Genomic DNA, 23790 nt, shown 5'->3' with positions numbered 1-23790 from the left:
ATTGATTTGGGGAGACTGCTGTGGCTGTGTGCACTTGCAGGTAAAACAGAAACGCATATGATAGATCACTTTATCTTTCTCTACAAGCAGCAATATTAGGCTTTTACTCCATTAGTGCTCCCTAACCAGGTTTCCCTGTCATTGCTGAGCTTTAGTATGAGGACAGTGTGTAATATGCAATTTGCTTTTGCATTAACACCACAGACTAAGTGATAACTTCATTGAACTGCATAGATAAGCGGTGCATTGCATTGGGTATGGAGATCTAACTTTCTCACCGTAATTGGACTTGATGATGAATGGCATTGTGGGTCCTAATGTGGCAGTATGGTTTCATCTTGGGCCTCTGGCTCTCACTGGCTATTATCTCCATCCCGTGAGGATACATTGTGTCTGAGCCTTTGTTGGCTCTGCGCAGTGGAGTGGAGGACCTAATCTATTTATCACAGGGTCTGCGTGACCACCCAGCCAGCCTGCTATATCGGATCATACCAGGCTCTCTTGTGCTCTTTCTCTGGGGAAGGAGGAGGTACCGATGTAACATGCAGCTTCACACCTGTCAAACAGTGCTGGTGTTGGTCATCCCTGAGGAGTGGAGCACAGCAGGGAACGCATTTAAATGTATTTTGTGTCACGGTTTTCTCGGCCAAAAGAACTTGGGATTTTGTCTTTTGCCACAGAGGTGTAATCCTCAGGCTTTAGCGTTAGATAAATCTATAATGCTTTTTTAAAGATAAAGCATTATTAAGGATACGGGTTGCTTAGTGTTTGCGTGAAATCTTTCAGTTTAGGATGTTACTGAAGTGTTGTTGAAGCATGAATCTGGGTCTTCTTGCTGCTTCACCAATTTTTTGACATGATGAAATTGCAAAAAAAAAAAAAAGAGAAAAATTTGAAGGGCCCCTCGGTGTGGTGTTGAGACTGGGGGGGGGGGGGGAACTCAATGTCCATCTTTTATAAGTCAGGATACTGTCACTCAATAATACATTAACGTTTTAATTGATGAAAGAATTCAGCTTTACAAGCAGCTTATGTGGTTCACTCCATTTAGCTAGACAGTGAAATGGCCCTCTGTGCCACCACAAGAATGATGTTGATGAGGTGAAACATTTGTCAGATTGGAGCATCTTCCACCGCCGTGCGCCACAGCCGACTCGCGTGTGCGTCGCAAATAAATATAGTTGAATTATTGCTGTTGACAAACTCTTAGCACGCTCTGTCAGTTGAAGCCGATGTGAAGCTCAAGAAGACGGTGACCGCTGTCCTTCCAGGACACTCCAAAACCAGAAACGTGCATTAGAGTTATAGTTATTGTTTTATACATATCATTACGAGCATTGTCGGTGTATGGAGAACAGCTGGCTTCAGCCTAAGCAGAGGCAGCAGTTCCCATTTAATCAACGTCATGAATGTCATTCGCCTCACATCCCTGGGGCGTCGCTGCTGCCTCCCAGTTTGGCATCCATGTATACAGTGTTTCATTTGGTGCTCCACACACACACACACACACACACACACACACTGCATATAGACAACCAAATATTGAGTTTTTAACTGATGTTTCCATGGTAACGCACCTCCGAACGGAAAGAGTTGAGGTGTGTAGTGTACTTTGCCTTGAGAGGCTGTTAGAAACCGGATGACTCGCCCAGTCAGGAGCGGGGAGGAGGCGGGGTGGCTGGGGCCATTTATGGAATCCACCTCCTCTAGCCTCCACCGACACAGTCCAGTCAACAGGCGCAGTGAGCATTTGCATGCTTTGTAGCACACCGTGGGCTACAACACAACCACAATTTACACTTTCATACTCGGGTAGTTTATTAGCTTCTTATTTCTGTTGTTGCCCTTTTGGTTGTGGGACAGAGAAGCTTGTCAAACAGCGAAGACGAAGCCAAAGCGAGTAGAAGCGCCTGATTCATCTCGTCCTCGAGAGAGAACTCAATTCCTCTGTATGCTGTTTCTTTACCCAAGTGCAGCATAAAATCCAAACAGACAGGGATGGGCTGAGCTGGATGAAATGCTTGTCCAAGTGCAAGTGAAGTGATGGGAATCAGAAAAGCTCAGTGTGTACTGGAAGCCTCTGGTTTCTCATTTTGACAACTGGTTATTTGAAAGACACGATCCCCTCTTTAAATTAGTGAGTGTACTTGGTGAAAACACCATCTACTCTCATTTATGCTCCATCTCCAACATAACCCCAGTTTGGTTATCAATATGTGAATGTCCTGTAGGGGTGAAAATTAATCTCTGGTGCCTAAAGTGCACAGTGAGATGTGTGAATAATTTACAGCTTTTACTTTGTCTGACCTTGAGTGTGTGTGTGTGTGTGTGTGTGTTTCTAGTTGGGAAGTGTTGCGATTCCTGCTGTCAAACCTGCGCTGGTGGATGGAGGAGTACCGCTTTGACGGCTTCAGATTTGATGGTGTTACTTCCATGCTGTACCATCACCATGGCATCGGTAAGACTGGTTTGTGTGCGCCTTATATTTCGGAGCTGTACTGTGTGTGTGTGTGTGTGTGTGTGTGTGTGTGTGTGTGTGTGTGTGTGTGTGTGTGTGTAAAGCCTGTCATACTGTTCTTGTTTATAACCCACAGTGCAGAGTGCAGCTCAGACTCTGGAGGGTTAAAGATGAATTTGAGTTTTGTTGAGAGGTCGAACTTATCCCGTCCATCACGAGGTGGATTTTTATGTTTGTGTTAATTTATATAAACATTATTTTGTTTTTTGTTTTTTATGTGAAGACACTTTCCATTAACACTTTCATATAAAAGGTTAATATAAAGGTGAAAAATATTATCCAGATGATATTTAAAGAACAAGTTCTGGTAAGACAAAAAGACTTAAAGTAAATTACATTAAAAAATATACTCACTGAACCTGATTTATTAAATTATAATGTAGGAAATAAAGTGATGCACCAAAGCAAAGGGAGTGTTAGAAGAGTTTTCATGAAAGCAGGTGTTGTCTGCTTTGGAGATTTTGCAAAATATGTGAACTAAAATATCTGATTTGCTACAATTTTCAAATTTCTTTCTTTCTGTTTTTTTTTTTTTTTTAATTGTATGCCTATATTCATTGTTTAGGTGAATTTTAATATAAATTGTCAGCTTATGACTTCTTGTGTGTTTGTGGTCACTTTGTGTGATATATTTCAATTTTCTTTATTATGTAACAGTTCAGAAAAAAAGTTCTATATAGAGATAAAGTAATGTGAAACATATTAGCTAGCATAGTCAGGTTATAAGATAAGAAATACTTTATTTTTGCTGTTTTTGTATTTTTGCTGTTTTTGTAGCATTTGAAGCAACGACAGCAAAGATTATGATGTAGTAACAGCAGCGATAGTGGTAACAAAATTGATATTAATAACTAAATTTCTTTAAAATCTTGTCTGCCTGGTCGGGATGTTGTATCATGGAGAAACATCAGTTTCATCACTTACTCAGAATATTATGACACGTGTTGCTATAGAGGAAGTTTCTGAGTCACAGTACTTTGAAAAGCATCGCTGCTTGTCAGATATAAATTAATATCCTTTTTTTAAAAAAAAAAAACATGTAGCTGTGCTCGACAGCAATCATTTTCCGCTTTTGTGGCCCAAAAATAATAAAGTTTGCATGCCTTTTATTTCTGAAGTGTTTTGAGTGTAGACCACAGTACACATGAATAATATCCGGTGAATAATACTGAATGCCCACCTTTAAAAATAAAACTTTAATTCTCATTACACAAACAAAACACATTTTTAAAAATCCCATAATAGAAGGGGATATAAAAAATATTCATCGATATTTAATGTTATTAATAATTCCCGAGTTTGAATCTCTTTGAGTACCTCGCAAGTTCTGCTCTAGTCGCCGGAGGGGTTTTTACTAGTTTCTTATCCAAATGAGCCTTCATTAAAATTACATTAATTTCACAATATTAAGAAATTTTAGGAAGATGTCACAGAGGTGATGCCCACAGGTGTGAATGGGAGTGTGAGTGGTTGTTTGACAGGTTGGCAACCTGTCCAGGTGTACTCTCCTCCCGCAACCCTGAAAAGGATAAGTAGAGATGGATGGATGGATGGATGGATGGATGGATGGATGGAGTAAAGCAGTTGCATCAGTTGAAAAAAATCTGAGGCATGAAAGGTTTTAGAAGTTTAGGTGGAAACATGATGAGTGTTCACTGTGTGGGCGTTTACAGGCACAGGCTTCACAGGGGACTACAGTGAATACTTTGGCCTACAGGTGGATGAAGACTCTTTGGTTTACCTGATGCTTGCCAATCACATTCTTCACACCCTTTATCCCGATTGCATCACTGTTGCAGAGGTAAGAAATACGCTGCTGCACACATCTTTGCATCCAGTAACTTTGCAATGACACTGCCCACAGCTGTTATTAATTAAAAGCACTTATTAGTTAGGCATAGCTTACTTAGGTATTCATTGCTGTAATTAAAAGGTAATGCAAAAGGAAATGGGGTGTCACTCTGCTTTTTGCCTGTGGTGCAGGAATTTCACTCCTTATTGTGTGAGCTCGGGGGGGTGGTATCGATGTGATCTTTGCTGAAATCACAAAGCTTAAATGTGTGATATTAAAGAGCGAGACTTTTCTATAGGATGTGTCAGGGATGCCAGCTCTCTGCAGAAAAGTGGAGGAGGGAGGACTTGGTTTTGATTACCGGCTGGCAATGGCGATCCCTGACAAGTGGATTCAGGTGAGGTGATTTACTTCCTTTAAATCTGTCTTTGTGCTCTTTCTGTATTTTTCCACCTTGACCGCTTTTACAGGTGACGCTGATATAAAGTTAGAAAAGCTACAACACGCAGTCAGAGGACAAAGCTGAGTCTACCGGGAGGCTTTCGTGGCCTTAAGGAACAAATGTTTCTGTACACTGTTGCGCTTTTATGTAGCATAGACCGGGAGCCTTGATAAACCTGTAAAAAAAATAAAAAATGGTGAAGTAGAGAACCGCGTGCAGTGATTGCAGTGCAATTTATTTCAACTCAGCACTTAAGCCAGCATGGCAAATGGTGAAACCATACTCTACGTTCATTTTAAATTTCATGGCAGAAATAATAGTATAATCCAGAAAGTTGTGTGATTCGAAAACACACACACACGCATATACACACCTGTTGGATCTTCTCACGACTAATTAGGTTAATTAGTTACAGGTCATTAGCATGATTGGGTGTAAGAACATCATCCCACAGAGCCAGGGTTTCTCTGAAGGGGGGAAAAAAGCATGATGATGGGTTTACTGTTCAGTGAAAGACTGTGTAGGCAAAATAGTTTAATTTAAGAATAAAACCGAGAGAATTTGGGGGTTTCATCATTTATGGTGCACAATATCATTAAAAGATTAAGCGAATAAACATGACTCTCTGTACTCGAGGGATAAGGCTGACAGCTGATACTGAATGACTGTGATCTTCGGGGCCTCGGGCAGCTCCGCGTTAAAACACGATCCTGTTGTGGAAATTACTGCGTGGGCTTAAGAACACTTCTGAAAACCGGTGTCAGTGAACGTCCCTGCATCCACACACATAATGATTAAAATTATACCCAGAAAAGAAAAAAACTATACACACATAAACAAGATTTACAAAGACTGCCTTCTTTGGGCTCAGTCCTAATTTATGATTGACTGAGACGCAGTGGAAAGCTGCTGAAGACGATGAATTAAAATTTGAAATTGTTTTTGGATCATTGAGACTGCAGCCTAAAGGCTAAACGGGAGAAAGGCAGTCTAGCTTGTAGTGATGATATAGTGGTTAAATGAACGTGACGTGGTTAATTTCCACATCTGATAAAGCACCTTCAGTGCCAAACAGCACGTACAGGTTTTGGAGGAGCATATGTGCCTTTATCCAGCTGTCTTCATCAGGAAAAGGCCTCACTTGGCTCTGCAGATGTAGAGTGTGGGCTCTAAACCAGCCTCCCTGCAGTTCAGCCCCGAAACACTGAAAATTTAAACAAAAGGAGCTCTATGCAGCTGAAATTGGATATCAAGCAAGAACTGAAAAGCATTTCACTTTCAAAAACTACAACAGTTGGTCCCCTCGGTTCCAAAAAGAAGGTGATGCAACACAGTTGGAAACATGCCCCTGTCGCAGCTATTAGAAAACATGTTTCTGCTGACGGTCTCAAAATGATCAAATACTTTTGAAAAGGTTAAAATAAAATAAAATCAGGGATTCAACATTTTTTGTATGTTGTCTTTGTTCCAATTAAATCCAGGCTTTAAATGGTTCATTGCATTCTGTTTTATTTACATTTGTGAACTTTCCTGGAAAAAAAAAAAAGCTTTTTGGAGTAACAAATATGCATTTGAGAGAAAAATAATCCAAACTTACCTGATTTCTGAAACACAGGAACGGCTGCGACCCTTCCAGGGTTTACCATGAATGCTGACACCCCCTCCCCGTGTGATAAATACCGTAATGAAACAGACGGTTTGTTAACGATGGTCTGTTTTTAGTAACGGTTTCTGAAGACGTGCAACAGTTGCCAAATAAATGCTGGACTGTGAGGCCTGAGGAGGATTAACTTGGGAATGTAATGTATATTTTCATGAAACCGATAACATTGAATCTAATTCTAAAATCATATTTATAAATAGGATTTCAGGGGATTCAAACTGAAGAAGGCCTTTTTGGCCTTTTCTAACCCCCCCGCCCCCCCTTCTTAATCCTACCCACTGTGCGAGTGGGAAGGTCAGTATTTATCTATCCAAACACTGAGCTATGAATAAATGATGGAAGCGACACAATTGTTATTGAAAAAGAAAAGCTTTTGACTTATTCATTCATAATGACCTTTTTCTTAGATCAGTAATTTTTTAAAGAGTCCCCTGCATGGATGTGTGGAGATTTTTTTTTTTTTTTTTTTCCTGTGAATGGGAAGAAAAATGAGATTTAATAATGTGAAGGTCATCTAGTCACTGATCTAGGCAGAAATTTCTTCTGTGATGGTTTTTTTTTTCCTAAGTGAAGCTTTAAATAGGCTGGCAGCCACCTTTGCATTTCACATTATTCATTATTCACTCTGAAATGTCTGTCATTGGCGTGGCTTATATGATATCAATGCGAGGGTTATTTTTCTGTTTGTGTTCAGTGCTGATTCAATTCTCCCCCCAGACACTTATACAAGCTTAATTGTTAAAAAGCAGAAACGGTGCTTTCCCATGAAAAACGGTTCATCTGGAAGGTTCATCTCCCCCCCCCCGACTGTCGGGGTACGCAGGCAGAACGAGGGGACAGTTATTGTCATCTGTGACCAAAGACAGGGAGCTGTAGAAAATGTGCAAAAGAGGCTTTTTTTAATTACATCACTATATTTCCGACAGGAGGGAGTGGATATTTAGTTTCCTCAGTGGGTCTCTGCACTTCAAGGTTCATTGGATTATTTGTTATTTCCTTAAAGAAATAAGCAAATAAATTGTCTCACAGAAATCTTTGTTCGTGTTGTCGTAAATTTTCTTCAGTGAGAACGTTTCAGGTCACTCCTGAAGACTCAAACTGAACTTTTTTTAAGGAATTTAATTTTGTTAATTATTCCTGCTCTCCTACTAGAGTAGAATTTATTGAAGATATTTTAGATTTTAAGTTAATTTTTGCTAATTCAGACAAATATTGCAGCAGAAGATTACAGTTGCAGTTTGGTATTAAGGCCCCCGAAGTCCTCACTTCCCACAAATACAATAATGAAAGAAACTGGGAAGAGCGTGCAGGTGGATGCTGGGGGTGATGGCGGGGTTGAAACAGCGGGACGGGATGCAGGGCGGCGGCAGCAGCAGCGCTGAGACGTCAGAGGGAGAGATGAGGAAAGTGCAGCATAGACAACCAAACTGTGAATGTGCGTTTGATATATGACATGAGGAAAATCGGGCATGTTATATATGTGTGTGTTATGCAGCACAGCTCGAGTGTCTGCCAGAACTAGCTCGCAGGCTTCGCTCCGTTTTTGTGGTGCTGTATTAAGAAAGGCCTTGTGTGGAATGGTGAGGTCCTTTTTACCTTTTTTATTAAAGCAGTTTTTGTTGCCTACTGAAAGAGGTTTGTGTGTGTGTGTGTGTGTGTGTGTGTGTGTGTGTGTGTGTGTGTGTGTGTGTGTGTGTGTGTGTGTGTGTGTGTGTGTGTGTGCATGTGTGTGTGTGTGAAGGTTGCTCTTATAGATAAAAAGGAGACTCAAAAAAAAAGACTTAGTTTCCTGTCTGGCAGGTGGCTGTACTAAGGATGTGTGTTGTACTGTATATCTGTAGGTATTGGTCAACAGTATGGATGTACTGTGTATATTTTTAATATGCTAATATTCTCTGAGTACAAAAACCAGTAACTTGAATTTCTAACTTCACAAAAGCAGCTCTGTGGGTACTTCCAACTGCTTTTCATTATAGGCCAGAATGATAACACTATCACAGTGCTGGGTGATAATGACGTGTTATCATTCAACGCTGCTTCAGACTGGATGGAAAATTCTGGGCACCAAATATTCTCATTTCTTCCACAACAACTGCTGAAGCACCCTTTAGCTTGGCACTCCAGCCCAAACTGCCACTGTGAAAGTGTTTAATGGCCCACACTGGAAAAACATTGTTTATATCTGTTCAGCCATCAGGTATAAAAGTCCATAACTATGTAACGCTGAAGCCAAATAGCAGAAAGCACATGCCCGCCCCACCACCATCCACCCAGAGACAAAATAAGGTTATTATGGCTTTTGTTAAATTATTTTCTTTGTTAGCTTATTTTAGCGTCTCTCTTTGACGGCTCCAGCACCCCGACGAACGCGGGCAGATCCAAATAGCTATTTTTGCTTTTGGGAGCTGTGTGTGCGTCATTTGGAGGACTTGGATACATTTACAGTACTTGGGATCAGCACGTAACTTCTAATTTATTTTCCTGACCCCATTTGTGTTTTGATGATAAAACGTGTTTTGATGAAATCAGCAATTATTACTATAGAAAGTAGAGTTGCAGGAGCACAGACATGCAGCAGGTTTTCTCTGGGGACGTCTGTGTGTTCTGCTGTTATATGATTGTGGACTCGGGTTTGTTGTTGTTGTTGTTTTTAATCCCATTTTTATGGCTGTATGTGAATGCATGCATTTAGAGAGCCAGCAGATGCTTTCTCTTCCATTTTAGGAAAATGGCTGTATGCAGAATGCCTAAAGAGGTTGCCTGTTTTAAAATTCATGTAAAGCTGTGCCTTTTAAATGTATCCACTAGCCCACACTAGAAGTCATATTTAACTCATATTTCGGTGAAAAAGCAAAATAAAGAGTCTGACCTCGGCACCGCATGCGTCCTCTTGCTCTATGGTTTCTTGTGTTCCTCAGTGGGGGAAGTCAACGCATCGTTAATCAAGTCTGTCTCTCTCAGCAGTGGGTTTTACTCAGTAGTGGGGATGGAGGTAGGGGAGAGGGGGAGAGAGAGATAGTCCCAGACTTGACCTTCCTCTGTGATACTTGCAGTAGCTATGCAGCAGGCAGTGCTGTACCACAGAGGTTTCACAGGATTATCCTCGGGATGCCTCTGGAGAAGATCTCGCTGCTTTTACTTTCCAAACAATATTGCTGGCAATGCAATATTTGTTTAGATTCTTCTTCCGGTTGCATTTTTCAATTAAATTCGTTGCCTCCCTCAGGAGACTCGAAGCTGGAGGAGAGCAAGTGAGCAGCGAAAAAAAGAAAATTTATTTTTTTTTTGTATTTCTGTGCAGGGAAGCATTCATATGAACATGCCTTGGTATAGTCAGTGGAGTGCACTCAGGGCTAGCCTTGCCTCTTCTCACAGAGTGTCAATTAGGGAGGGATTTGAATGGACTGAAGTGGAGCCTCCAGTGAGGTGTGTGTTGCAGAGAAGGAGACATGAAGTGCGGAGGGCAGGCATTCAGACAGACCCAGATCGACAGACAGGCAGGAAGAAGCAGAAGGAAAGCGGGACAAAGACGCAGGGCAGCAGAACTGCGAGCTTATTTATAGATTCACATGTGTGCAGATGAATTTCTCCCAGCTCCTCGGCTGGGACCTCACGCTGTGTTTCGTCCTCAGCATGACTGATTGATATGACTCATTTACTGGCTGCACTAGGCTGTTAGGACCAACAGACTGTGAAAAATTAAGATATCCTAATGAGAGGACCAGATAAGGCGCGCAGCACAAGTTTGGTTGATTCGATCTGATTATCACCATAAAATGCTGTCACTCCTAATGGATAATGTTACAAAAGCCCTTTAATTTAACAAGCACCCTTCCCTCCAGCTACAGTGGATTGAGATGTAATTGAAACAATTAGAGGCGGCAGAGGTAGAGGGCTCCGTGGTTGCAGCTTGGATAAAAGAAGGTGACACAGAGACTGCTCCAGCAGCCCTCTGCTTCTCTCAGCTGTTCAACTTGAATGACCTCTGAGTCAATTGTTCCAGTTCTTGTTTCTGTTCCTCCATTTATTTTAATTGAATGAAAATATCAGTCCGCACACCTCTGTCCTTATTAGTTTCAGGGGAAAAAAAATCTATTTCTAGTCCACATACTCTGCTCTGCCCATCACAGCAGAAACACTTTCAATTACAACGACTTAATAAAATCCAGGCCGCCCGAAAGCGAAGATGTTCTTTAGCCTGTTTATGTAAACATGTCAGCCATTTCTTTGCCAGCCTTAAAAGGGCGCCCACTCCGTGTGACCCCCCTCTGTCAGCGTCGCGCTCTGCTCGCCTGCTTTAATGGCAGCAGCATTTCAGGTTCGTCCTGCTTTATTTTATTAGCTAATTGCACTCTCAGGCCGCCCTTGTGTGGTGTTAACTGGCGGTGCAGGATTTCTTTAGCGAGGGCTTTTGCAGGAACACTGCGAGGTGAGCTAACAAGTGTTTTTAGGTACAGACGAGACATTTCTGTGGGCAGAAAGTTCATTAATTTTCAAAACAGTGAAAATATAAAGATGGGACGAAATGAGCTTGATCCGTGGGATTGAGAGCTGCACACCTTTGTTCCCTTTTTACCTCTGGGGGTGTGTGTAAAGAGAGGATGTGCCCATAGCAACGCCAACTCAAACACACTTTCAGCAAATGTGATTGCAGAGAGAGAGCAGAGGCAGGATGCTCAGGCCAGCCATAAAATGTAAAACAAGAGCTTTAGACTCACATTTCCCACCGAGTCCTTCCCAGCACGGTGCGATGGTGGAAGAGAGCCTCTTGAATCAGTCACAGCATGTCTGTGACAGTGAGATGACCTCATCTTGTGCTGCAAGATTTTTTTTTTTTTTTTTACAATTTTATTTTTGGCTCTGCCTAATTAATCTGGGCACTCTGGTTGGCTCCTGACAGCAGGCTTGTAAAGTAAGATTTGTGCACTGCTCATTATCATTGATGAAGTGGAGTGTCAGTGGTGCCAGGAAGCTCGGCTGGTCGGGGCTGATGTGGGTGAGCTGGTGGTAGAGAAGTCGTCAACCCATTCACTCCTGTCTCCGCTCCGACAGTCCCACTCCCAGATTAATTGCTCCCAGACCACTTTTGTGGTTGAATTGAATTGTAATGATTCATAAGGAAGTGTAAAATGTCTGATTGTACGTGGATGTGGAAGCAGCTACCATGATCTCTGGGGTATATCCTGTAGATGTGGTTCTCTAGCTTTTATACTGGAGCTGGAGGTAAAAAGAAAAAAAAAAGAAGGAAGATGCCAATCTTTAGACATATTTAATACTTTTTTCCAAAGGTGCATGCCTCTACGTGCACCTCATCATGTGTAATGTTTTTCCAAGCTTCACTTCCATGTTTGTTTGCCTTACAATTATATTTTTCATTATTTCACAGATGCAATTGAAAAAAAACTTAATGCCATGTTTTCCTTTTGTCATTTTGTTTTGCTTTGATTGTAAATTTTTACCTTGTAAACATTTTGACACAAGATTTTGTAAAAGCCGCCAGGTTTCCTTCCTCCTTTGTCTTTAATACATTGTTTTAATACATCATGTTTTTCTCTGATTGAATATTCAAGACTAAAAAAGGAGTTTAAGAGCCAAAATTGCTAAAAAACAAACGAAAAAAAAAAAAACCCTAAAATAAAATCAATCGAACTCCTAATGAGCAGTTTGATTTGGCATCTTTAGAATCCATTTGATTCGGGGAAATGGCCGTTAGATTAAATTAACTGTGTCATCAAATCAGATTGAAGTTTGCGGCTCGTGCGGTCAAAAACATTGGAAATGGTTTTTAACCTGTGATTTTTGGATCTGCTGTTTGATCAGGTTTGAAGATGACCTCAATCCACTGAGCAGTGGACGAGGCTCAAGTAAAAGCATCTGAGAATTTGTAGTTAATAAGTGCCTTACTGAGGTTTTGTGGTAGCATTGGCAATGACTAATATGGCCACACAAGGCTAAGGTGAGGAGAAGTGAATGTGAACAGATGGTGATAAATATAGAGCGGGATAGCCCCTATTTACGTGGACCAGCCAGTTCATCTTAGACATATTGATCGGCACAATTTACTCTCTTTACTCAGAGGATTATGGCTCTGTAGAGTAATATAAAGGTTTCCTGACATGTCAATCAGCTGTCACTGCCAATTCCACAGAGCAGACCTCAGCCTGTCACTGAAATGGGTTTTCTCACTCTCCCACTAGTCAGACTGGCTGCGTGTCTATTGCCAAGGGTTCTTGGAGGGCACTGTTTCTTTTTTTTTTTTTTACATTTAGAAATGATAATGTAGCTTTCTAGCATCTCTCTTATTTATTAAATCCTCTCTCTGCCAACTGCACTACATATAATTATTTCTGCTCTACCATTATTTGTTAATGGAATGGCAATTACAGCCAGTTAGTATGACTGTATAGCAGCATTCTGTGGGAGGATGTGCTTTGGGTGCATGTTTTGGTGACCCCCCATGTTTTCTTCTGACCTCTGTAAATGACTCCTTTGGCAGAAAGTGTGCATGTAGGCAGGCCAGCAGAGGGGCATTGATTCCATGTTTGGATTTATTGTTGAATCCCTCCGTTTGGATGAGAGGCTCTGACCTTGCCCATCTCAGGTGAAGAGAGCTGATGCCTTACTACCCATGGGCTGTAGTGAAGTTATTAAAAACTCCATTACCACCATTCAAAGATAGACATAACTCACAGTGCGGATATAGAGATGTCAAAACAGAGATTGATCTGAGAGAGAAGTGTAACCCAGAGAAAACTCCAGAAAGACTGCCAGAACTGAAACACTGAGCTTCAGGCATCAGTCAGAGCCTGAACAGCTCTCTCAGCTACACATCTATCACACCCTTTTTCAATAACCCCTCTCTGACACTCTTTAGATCCTGAAGGAGTTAAAGGATGAGGACTGGAACATGGGCAATATCATCTACACGCTGACCAACAGGCGATATGGAGAGAACTGCATAGCCTATGCAGAAAGTCACGATCAGGTAGACTTTCTGCACCATCCTGCATTGTGCCAGTAGAGTCCGCATTAGTGCGAGTGTGACTAATGAAACATGGACTGCCTTTTCAGGCTCTGGTTGGCGATAAGAGTCTGGCCTTCTGGCTGATGGACAAGGAGATGTACACCAACATGAGCTCCACGATCCCCATGACACACATCATCGACCGTGGCATGCAGCTGCATAAGATGATCCGCCTCATCACTCATGGCCTGGGTGGAGAAGGCTACCTCAACTTCATGGGTGCGTCACCATCCTAATCCATAGAATCTAACACTCCAGGTGCAAATCAATAAATTTAGGTTTTAAGCATCTTTGTCTTTTAATAGGATCTTTTTTGTGGTGTCCTGTTGTATAGTTTTGTATTTTGGTATTTTTATGGTACTTGGTCTTTTTCACACAATTTTTTTTTCTTTAAATCCCTAATATTCTCTTTCAATTATTCAAGTATGAGAATTATAAAGAAAAAAACCCTCTAATATCCTTTTCACAGTAATGTCAAGGTTTGCATAACTAAGTGCAATATTTCTAGTCATATAAATTCAGCTTTTACTTGTGTATGCTGAACACTCAAGAGGTGATGAAGGTCATGATTATGAGGCAGCGCCCCTCTGTTTGGCTCATTTTTTTTTTTTATTAAAACGGCACAGAATCATTTCAGATCCCACTCATGCATCGTCTTCCTGAATTTGAGCTCCTTCCCTCAGGCAGACACAACAGTCCCTCAGTGCTCACTGAGCAGATATAAATGCACATTTATTCTCCTGTCCATCCAAGTGTTACACAGGCAACGAGCGGTAAGAGGCTTTAGGATAAATATTTAATTGATAAGGCTATCCCTACATAGTGGTGTTATTACTATAGCTACAGTTTTTCTGTGTGTACCCTTGTATCACGGTGTGTTTTTTAGTTTCAGGGTAAAATTGGGGGGGGGGGGGGGGGGGTTACCATTTTACCAATGAAACTGCAAATTCATCAAGGCTAAAAATAACTCAAAGTAGCTCGAGCTAATTATTTTTCATTCGAGTAAAGTGCTCATTTATATGGTTTGTTGTATTGCCTTCATGGAGCTGAAGTAGCTCGGTGCCAGTAAGTCAAGGCTGATGGGAAGCTTTGCAGCGCTGATCGTAAAATACGGGACAAAAGCTGTCAAACAGGTCGCCATCTTTCCTCGAATGGATCAGCTTCTCGGTTATCGTTGAAATACTCTCCATTTTCAGCTCATCATCTGAGCCAGGTCATGACTCTGTCAAGGCCTGCTGGTAAAGATAATAAAGTGGTAATGATGATGGAAGTTGACCTTGGTTAAAAAGAATGCTTTTCCTTGAACGTGCCACTCACTAGCTTAATGTAAACACTTGATCCACAGCATTTTAGCTCCACCTGGTGACCAGGTGCTCCGGTCAAACAACAAACACAGTGCTGCCTGTTTGAATTTCCCGTCAGTCTCTATTCACCAAGATTTCCAGCATTGATAGAGCAAAAGACTGTTAGTGGATTGATATGTTCGGTGAAAGAAGCGCAGTCAAAACAGCTGTCCTTAGTGGACACTCATAACAGGGCGGATCATAATGAGTAGAACGTCAGAAAAGACAGCTGAAGGAGAGTTGATGGTAATTATATCTGATTCCCTGGCTAAAGTACAGCTCAGTGGCACTCTGTGCTGCACTCTGTGCTGCACTCTTGGTGCTCGTCTCGCATGGATTTTGCTGCCACATTTACTTTCAACCACTCTGGCAGCTTTAGATTCACGGAGAGTTGATGAGAGAAAACAATACTTGAAAAATCGATTTGACAGTGATTTCATTAACTCAATCAGTCTCTCTACAAAATTTGCCTGGCCTGAACCCACCCACTGTGCAATTTTTCCATTGATTAGAGGTCAGAATGGTGCGTGTCTGTGTGGGCTGAAATCCAGTTAAAATTTTGGTTGAAAATGGAAGGTTTAACAGAGATCTGGATCACATCTAGCTGTCGCGTGAACACCGTTTCAACTGCTTTACGTTTAAATAAAGATTACAGAAGATCTCGATGCACGATCAAGGTGAAGCAAGAAGGTTCTTGAACCAAGAACCTTTATGCTGATGCTGCTGACTTTATTGTTCATAGTGAAAGGGCAATGGTGTGATTGTTAGGTTCTCTGACAGTCAAGGCGCCAGTACGAATAAATCTGCCACGAGACATGGATTATAATGTACTTATATACATAATGACATATATTTGTGTTTCATTTTTGCTTTTATAAATGTGTGACAAGCAAGACTTTGTTTTTGGAGTGGATGTTGTGCAGCCATTTGATCAAGTAGACTGTAAATCACATGATAATTAAAAAAGAAACTTTCAATTTCATTATCATTCAGTAATATATTCTGTCCACTTTTAGACCAGTCATCTGTTAATTGTTTCATGTTTTTCTATTATGCATCTATGAACATTCATATTTGGGTTTCATTTAGTTTTAAATATATAAATATGCAATATTTTTAAACGTTGTAGACGTGTTTGTTGCAGGAAGAAATGGTTAAAAACGGGATGTTCACCAGCAGGAAGTGTTTGAGAGGAAAAAAACAAACAAACAAAAAAATGGCATCCCCTTTAAAATTGGTGGAAAAATTCACATCAACCAGTCAAAAAATGATATAGCAACGTGTGACATTTGGTTGCTGAGCAACAGGTGTAAGTTGTGAGAGTGACGGGGAGAAAGTTTGTAGCAAGTTTTGAAATCAGAGATTTTAGTGTGTTTTAAGTGTATAGTTAGTGTGTAGTGCAGTGTGTTTAGTGTGTTGTGTAGTCTGTGCTATGGCTGTTTGATTATGGAAAAAAAATCATAATCACAATTATTTTGGTCAATCTTGAAATCACGATTATTTAACACGATTACTCATTAACTTTGTAAACGCTGCATTTTTTACACTTAAAGAACGGTGAATACTTTTGCAATCTAAATACTAAATTTAAAATAAAATTCAGAATACATAAATAAAATAAAATATAAATAAAATAATACAGTATATTGCAATATAAATGAATGCATTATAAATGAAACACACAAAAAACTAAATAGATAAATAAATGTAAAGGTAATGCCAATTATCATGACTAATAATACTTGGAAGAAATAGGACCAAGTTATTAAGACCAAATAAATTTGCTTCCATTTTAGTGCTGCAACATGCTGACAGATCCTGTACATGTATTCAAAAGGTTTGGTATTAACATTGGTAGGGACGTGAGCCCAAACGGGTAATCAGGGTCTGGCGTGGTGCTAATTACCCCTGTGGAGCAAATATTGGTAGGGACATCTCCCTGCTGTCCCTTGCTAATCATGGTCCGTAGGGACATAACGGAAGTTATTTAATATTTTTCGGGACGTGCAGGTCGGGTTACGGCGTTGATTTCCCACTCGATAATTAACGGTAATTAACACATAATGCAGCTGCACAAGCGTAAGTGCTGGCAACATCACTGGCCACTTACGTAGGTTACATTGTAGGGCCGCAAAGACTCAACGCTGCAGCGTAAACCAGGGCTAAGAGTATACGGAGCGTAATGTGACAATAATAATAATCATTTATTGTTGATTACACTGTTGACCAATTTTATTTACATCATACTTGCTTCCCTTAGGCAGTGTTATTAGAAAGCATTGGATACATTGTCATTTTTTTGCAGATGATACCCAGCGTTATCCATGAAACCAGATGAGACACACCAATTAGTTAAACTGCAGGGATGTCTTAAAAGACATAAAGGCCTGGATGACCTCTAATTTCCTGCCTCTAAATTCAGATAAAACTGAAATGATTGGACTCCGACCCACAAATCTTAGAAACGTGGTGTCTAATCAGATACTCACTCTGGATGGCATTACCTTGGCCCCCAGTGAGGAGCACTGTGAGGAATCCATTTTTGACTAGGATATGTCCTTCAGTGCACATATTAACCCTTTAACACTGGGTGATCACCACCGATTCACCTGTTACCTGCCCTCGCTGTGAACAGCTGGTTAACACTGAGCGTATCCTTCTGAGACGTCAGATCAAACATACTTTGAATTACTGTAATTACGCCACCGTTTGCAGCAAGAGTACTGACGGGGACGAGAAAGAGACAGCATATTTCTCCATATTGGCTTCTCTTCATTGGCTCCCTGACGTACTTGGGTATTTAAAGGTAGAATGGGAGGCAGAACCTTCAACTGCTCCCAGTCTGGATTCAGGAGACAGACGCCCTCTCTATTTTTAAGATTAGGCTTAAAACTTTCCTTTTTAATAAAGTTAGGGTTGGATCAGGTGACCCTGAACCCTCCCTTAGTTATGCTGCACTAGGCCTAGGCTGCTGGGAGGTTCCCATGATGCTTCATTTGCCTCTTTTCACTCTTTATGTGTTTATACTCCACTGCCAATTTGATCATTAGTTATTATTAAGCTATGGCTCTCTTCCATAGTGTATCTTTTGTCCTGTCTCTCTCCCCTCACCCCCAACTGGTCGTGGCAGATGGCTGCCCCTCCCTGAGCCTGGTTCTGTTTTCTTCCTGTTGAAATGGAGTTTTTCCTTCCCACTGAAACTGCTTGTCAGTCAGCTGACAAATTACTTTTGAGCATCTGAAAATGGGGGAATGTGTATAAAAAAGGCTGTAATTGCTAAACAGTTGATTCAATCCTTTTGTTGAACCCCTTGAATTAAATCTGGAAATCTGGACTTCAGTCCCATCTTGATTGTTTGAGTTAAGATCCAACATGGTGATAACAGAGGCAGAATTACAGAAGTGTGTCACTGTATGGGTCCATCACACAGACACCGATACCTAAATAATATACAGTTAAAATGCTACAGTTTCCTTTACCAGAACTGGCTCATACTAGCTGCATGGTCTGTTGGTAAAATTAACCACACAGGGAGAGGACGCATTTGTCACATAATTGCATTAAAAGGTAAGAGCACCGCGGACGCAGTCCAGAAAGCCTCTTCACAGACTTCAGTTATAAGAAGTGATGGCAAGCACATAGCTAGCAGCTATATTTGATCTGTCTGTATCTACCATTCACAGCAGCCACACCCTTAATATTGCATAACTTTGAGCCTTAATACAATTTAAAAGAAGAAAAAGCCCTAATGCAATTGTCATGATGGGGAAAAAATGGCTTTAGACATCAAAAGAGTCACCAGACTGTAAACATGTTTATTTTTTTCTCTATGGCATTTTTAACATAAATATTGACATTTGAAGGCAGTGGCAGCGCTCTATAAATCTGTCATAAACCATAGCCAGATCTTAATCAACTGAAAACAGTCTGCCTGTATTAATAATGCACAAATCATTATGATGTTCTTCTCCATATTGATTACATTATGCAAACATCCACAGTGTATGTTGCAATAAAATATCTCTACCCCTAGACTAAAATTACAATCATAATAATTGGAGTCACAAGTAAGCAAACCTGGAGTTCAGTCAATAAATCAACATTGAAGGCGTGGGTTAGAATTACTTATAAATATAGCTGAACCAGTTAGCTGTTCGTTATAGGCCGATGTGGCTGTAGATTAGGGAGACTCATCGAGAACAGGTAGTTTACATAAAGGCAGAATATTAAAGAGTATTCAGAGTACTCAAAGAAGGTTTAAATTCATCCTCATGAATTGTGTGTAATTGGAGTTGGTACAGTATACAGTAGTGTTGTGGCGACTCTCCATCAAGCGCACACTTACACATAAAAACAAAATCTCTCTCTTGAAAATTGTCACAGCTAATTCAGTTCCACTCCAGAATAAGACAAATAAGACAAACCCAGAATTCAAACCTAAATGTAGACCATTCAGTCAAGTCAAGACAGTCCAGTCAAGTAATGCTCAGCGGTTTGAAGAGCTGATATATGAAAGAAGACCAGTATAAAGGAAGCAGAGAGAGGAATATTGTTCTCTTTTGAGAACCGCTGTCAGGCTGACTAAAATAATTGTTCTATCATATTATGATAACTAATAATGGGTGAAAGTGGTTTTTTCAAAAGAATCTAAAATCAGGGAACTGATGAAACATTTTTTAAGTCTATTAAAAACACGCGACAGCGTTCAGGCCAGTAGAAGAGCAGTAGAAAATGCTCGGGACCAAAAAAAAAAAAAAAATCCAAGTAAATCTGAGATGACATGCGGTGTCAATGGATCAATGATGGCAGAGTCATTTAGCCAGTGCTGAGCAAGAGCAAATTGTTTGAGCAAGCAAATCAATTTGAAGTGCCTAGGCTAGAAAAACCCATTTATTTACTCATGACCAAAAGCAAACACTACACAGCAAGAGGACAAAAGGAGCATCCGCATTTTGAGGTGCTGAGAGACGGATACTGTAAAGGATGTTGGAGCGTGAGTGACATTAAAGCGCCAAGTGGCGTGGCAGTAATGAAACGCTTGAGTGGTTTTATCATTACATCAGCAGGGACAAAATGGAAGTGCTCTCACTTCCTGACTTTCAGTGCACACAGAGACTTAAGATAACCTTGCAGATTTACAGTCTAAATTATTGAGCTAAAACTTCTCCGAGCACTTTGCATTCATAGGGAGCTACATTGCAACAGGCAACCATTATACTGCAGCCTTGGACAATGAATTGAAAACTAGCTCTTTCTCCTCATACATTTCAAATACATAATCCCGCTGAGAGCTAACTGTGCTTTCAGGCCTGTGGTTTGGGGCGACCGTGCCAGTCCCACCTCTGCTGTTGCACCAGTAAAGCTTATTTAATGTGCAAACTAGGAGTGGGAGTGTGCATTAACACAGTAACAAGAAATCAATCTGGCAGGTGCAAATAATTATTGAATCATGTCTGCAGCTTTGTTTTCCTTCTTTCTGTTTGGTGCTGCATCTAAAACCTTCTGTGACTCTTGCCTTCTGATTCACTCATTGATCTTACTTTGCCAGAATCCCTCCACTGGAAAACACATTGATCCTTGGCTCCTTCTTGTGCTGCTAATTACTGAGGGGACTGTGTCACTGTCAAGCCCTTATCTGATGCAGGCCTGTGTTAGAGGAGTAATGGAACGTGCCACCTAAAAAGCTGTCTGACATAACCTTGTGTAAACACAGTGGTCCTCCATTAATCATATCATTATTAGGGCCTTCATAAATTTAAATATCAACATTATCCAACAAGCTTTTTGACACTTTTTCAGCATTATGTGTACAAAAGCTTGCATTAGTGCAACTATATAAATGGGCTCTTTCTTAAAATATTCAAAGATTCATCCATCCATCCATCCATTCATGCATGAAGCCTACCTGAACTGTATCTATTTGAATCTGACTGATTTATCAGCAGGCCAAAATTCTTAGTCAATATTAGCTATTGGTTGATCTCTCAGTATTAGCATTTATAACAGCCAATAACAGGAGAAATGGCCTTCAACCATGCTGAGCTTTGATGTTACATAGTTTGACTTCCAGGGGGCGCTCTGCAGCCTCTCTGTTGGTAACACTCCACAAACACAACAACCAGCTGATCTGAGAGAGTGTACATGAAATTACTACGTGTAACAAAAGTTCAGGAAATCTGTTTTGCCATGGATTGTCCACAACAAACACCGTATTCAAGCATAAGGGCACCCTAGGTTGTAGGTCAATGATTGATTTGATGATTTTGTAATCGTGTTGGCGATATGTCTTGGACACTCGGGTGAAGAGAGGAGCAGACAGTGTAAACTGGAGGTGAAGGGAGTGGTCAGGCTGAAGGAGGAGTCCGGTCAAACTTGGATGGCTTGTGGACTCTGTCGGCTGTGGGGAGGCTTCAGTGAGGCTTCAGTGAGGCCATGGAGCAAGATTTTTGTTTGATCTTATGGTGATTCTGGCAAACTGTCAGGAGACTAGGGAGGGAAAAGCCGCTTTCTGCTCACACTGAGATAGTGGAGATACTGTTGCTCACTTCAGCTGAGTTGGGCAGTGAAAATTACTACTTCTAGGATCTCCTCAATTCCACTGACGTGCCTTCTTTGGGGGCAAGCAAAATGAAAGGGATCACTTGGCCATCACTCAAGGCTCCGGATGTTGTGGGGCTGTCTTGGTTGGCATGCCTCTGTGACATTGCGTGGAAGCTGGTGACAACACCTCTTGATTGGCAGACTGGGTGCTGGTTCCCCTTTTCAACAAAGGGGACTGGAGGAGGGTATGTTCCAAATTCAGGGGAAATGCATTCTTTAGTCTTCTCAAGATGTCATGTCTGCTTTTTGTAGATGATGGAGTTCTCTTGGCTTTATTGAGCCATGACCTCCAGATTACACTAGGACACCCCCCCTACCCGAAGAGCTAGAGGCGCTGGACCAGGAGAGGGAGGTGTGGTTTGGGTTAGGGTTAGTCTGCTGCGCCCGTAGTGGCAGAAACATATATTATATTATATTATATTATATTATATTATATTATATTATATTATATTATATAAAAACTAGGCTTGTCATCATCGGTGGCAATCTTAATCCAGAGAGATATCAAAATGAGATTCTGCAACCAAACCAGTGGCAATCCCACATCTCCACAGTCTGGGCCCAAACTCTGTCCTCCAAGATGACCACGCTCACCCCCACAGAGCAGGTTTATCAGAGACTACCTCCAGAATTTGGGAGTGGAGAGGGTGGAAGGAGCTGCCTGCAGTCCTGACTGTGGGATCAGTTTGGACGTGCTGTCCGTGCCACAGTGACCAACACAACCACGCTGACCCACTTGTGACAAATGCTGGTTGAAGAATGGGATGCCATCCCGCAGCAGTGTGTGACCAAGCTGGTGACAGGAGGCACCAGGCTGTTGCAGATGTGTATCGTTTTTACCCTGCTTGGTTTTTTTTTTAATTATTTTTTGGCCTTTTGCATCTTCATTCGATAGTATGCAGCAGAGAGAGAGAGGAAAGCAGGGAGACTGGGAAGTCTCAACCTCGTGATTCTGTCTGACGCTCTTCACCTCCACAGCACTCTTCATATACCCGTCCTTCAAGATTACCCCTACTGCATTTCACTTCCTATCTACACCATTGTAGAATAGTTTCAATGGTCCTGGCCTTGTTCTCAGTCATACATGTGCTAATGTTAGTACTAACATGCTCCCAATGACTGTTTTAGTTAGTTTAGTTTAGTCTGTAGTTCCGGCCTTTCGAGTTTTGATCTACCGGGTTCATTTCTTATTTTAAGCAGCAGCATCACTCAGAAAGAAACACGAGTCAGATAATCCTGGATTTAAACGAACGCCCAGGTTAGCCGAATTTGTTCAGAGAGAAAAATAAAACTGGTAGCCCACATAGTCATGTAAAAAGTCCTGGGTAAACTTTGACCAGTTATACTTGTTCACATATACTTGTTCATCCTGCTTCTACCTCTTATTACTTAGTACTGATCTAGCACAATGATTGGAAAGTTTTTACTTTGGTTTTGCCCCGACTTTGCTTTAAAAAGCTGGAATTATCCTGTGTAATACTAAAACACCTCACAATATTTTTTGATGACACACCGCACCTTTTAATATATTAAGATTTTATTTATCTGTGTATTAGGGTGAGAATCCATCATATTTCTTCGTTGAACAGAATGTGCTATCTGGCCTATTTCAGCCGTGAGGAGGCAGAAGAAGGTGATTATCATGGTGATTAATGCGGGCATATGGGAGGAACTTTGCCGTGTTATCGTAGAGGAGAGGGAAATGATTACCTAATGGAGGTGTGTCTAATGTGTTGCTTTAAAGCTGAAATCAAAAGAAGAGTCAAAAGCTTCCACAGGTTACTGAATCAATTTCTACAGGAAACCAATCATCTCCACTAGACTTTATAAAATAATAACACTGGAAAACTGGAAGTAAATAGGCAAAAGAGGCCTGTGCACTTATCCCGTTAATGAATGTAGCTCTTTCAAGAGCTTTTATCAAAGCACCAGCCAGTATCCTGGCTTTTGCTGTCTAGGACCGAGCTTAGCAGGCAGATCACGTTCTTCTTCTTTTTTTTTCTCCTTCCCTCTAACCCTGGTGTTTTTGTGCATGCAGGTGTTTGAACGTGCCCTCCCTGCCTCCATATGGCACCCACGCTGCCAGAGAGAGAAAAAAATGTATGACAAAGAAAAGCTTAATGCTGCTTGCTCATAAAATGAAAGGAAAAAAAAATCCATATTGAAAAATCTTTTCCAAAGTTAGCTAAATATTGTGCATTTCTGGGAAGATTTTGTTGTGTGGTGTTTTATTTGTGCGGGTCAAATTTGTTGCGATGAATGAAGTCCCATCATGCTGAAATATTTCAGATACAGCCTGGTGTAAGAGCTTCTTTAAATTGTTTTTGCCACCTGTGCTTTCACTAATGCTTCCTCATCCCACCGTGTAACATAATGCCATCTTGGCAGATGCTTCCATTACGCACATG

The 23790-nt window shown here is 41.0% G+C and overlaps 1 protein-coding gene across 1 annotated transcript in view; it reads left to right on the top strand.

Annotated features, from left to right (window-relative positions):
- The window catches only part of gbe1b (glucan (1,4-alpha-), branching enzyme 1b), a 94262-nt gene that overhangs the window by 36404 nt on the left and 34068 nt on the right, over nt 1–23790 (top strand). The window contains exons 8-12 of the mRNA XM_030744335.1: nt 2343–2458; nt 4192–4319; nt 4609–4707; nt 13290–13400; nt 13487–13658. Of these exons, the coding sequence (XP_030600195.1) occupies nt 2343–2458; nt 4192–4319; nt 4609–4707; nt 13290–13400; nt 13487–13658 (626 nt within the window). The remainder of the gene's footprint in view (nt 1–2342; nt 2459–4191; nt 4320–4608; nt 4708–13289; nt 13401–13486; nt 13659–23790) is intronic.

The sequence above is a fragment of the Archocentrus centrarchus genome, chromosome 13 (genome assembly GCF_007364275.1).
Source record: "Archocentrus centrarchus isolate MPI-CPG fArcCen1 chromosome 13, fArcCen1, whole genome shotgun sequence".
Taxonomy (NCBI): Eukaryota; Metazoa; Chordata; class Actinopteri; order Cichliformes; family Cichlidae; genus Archocentrus; species Archocentrus centrarchus.
This window is presented reverse-complemented; position numbering and strand designations above follow the sequence as displayed.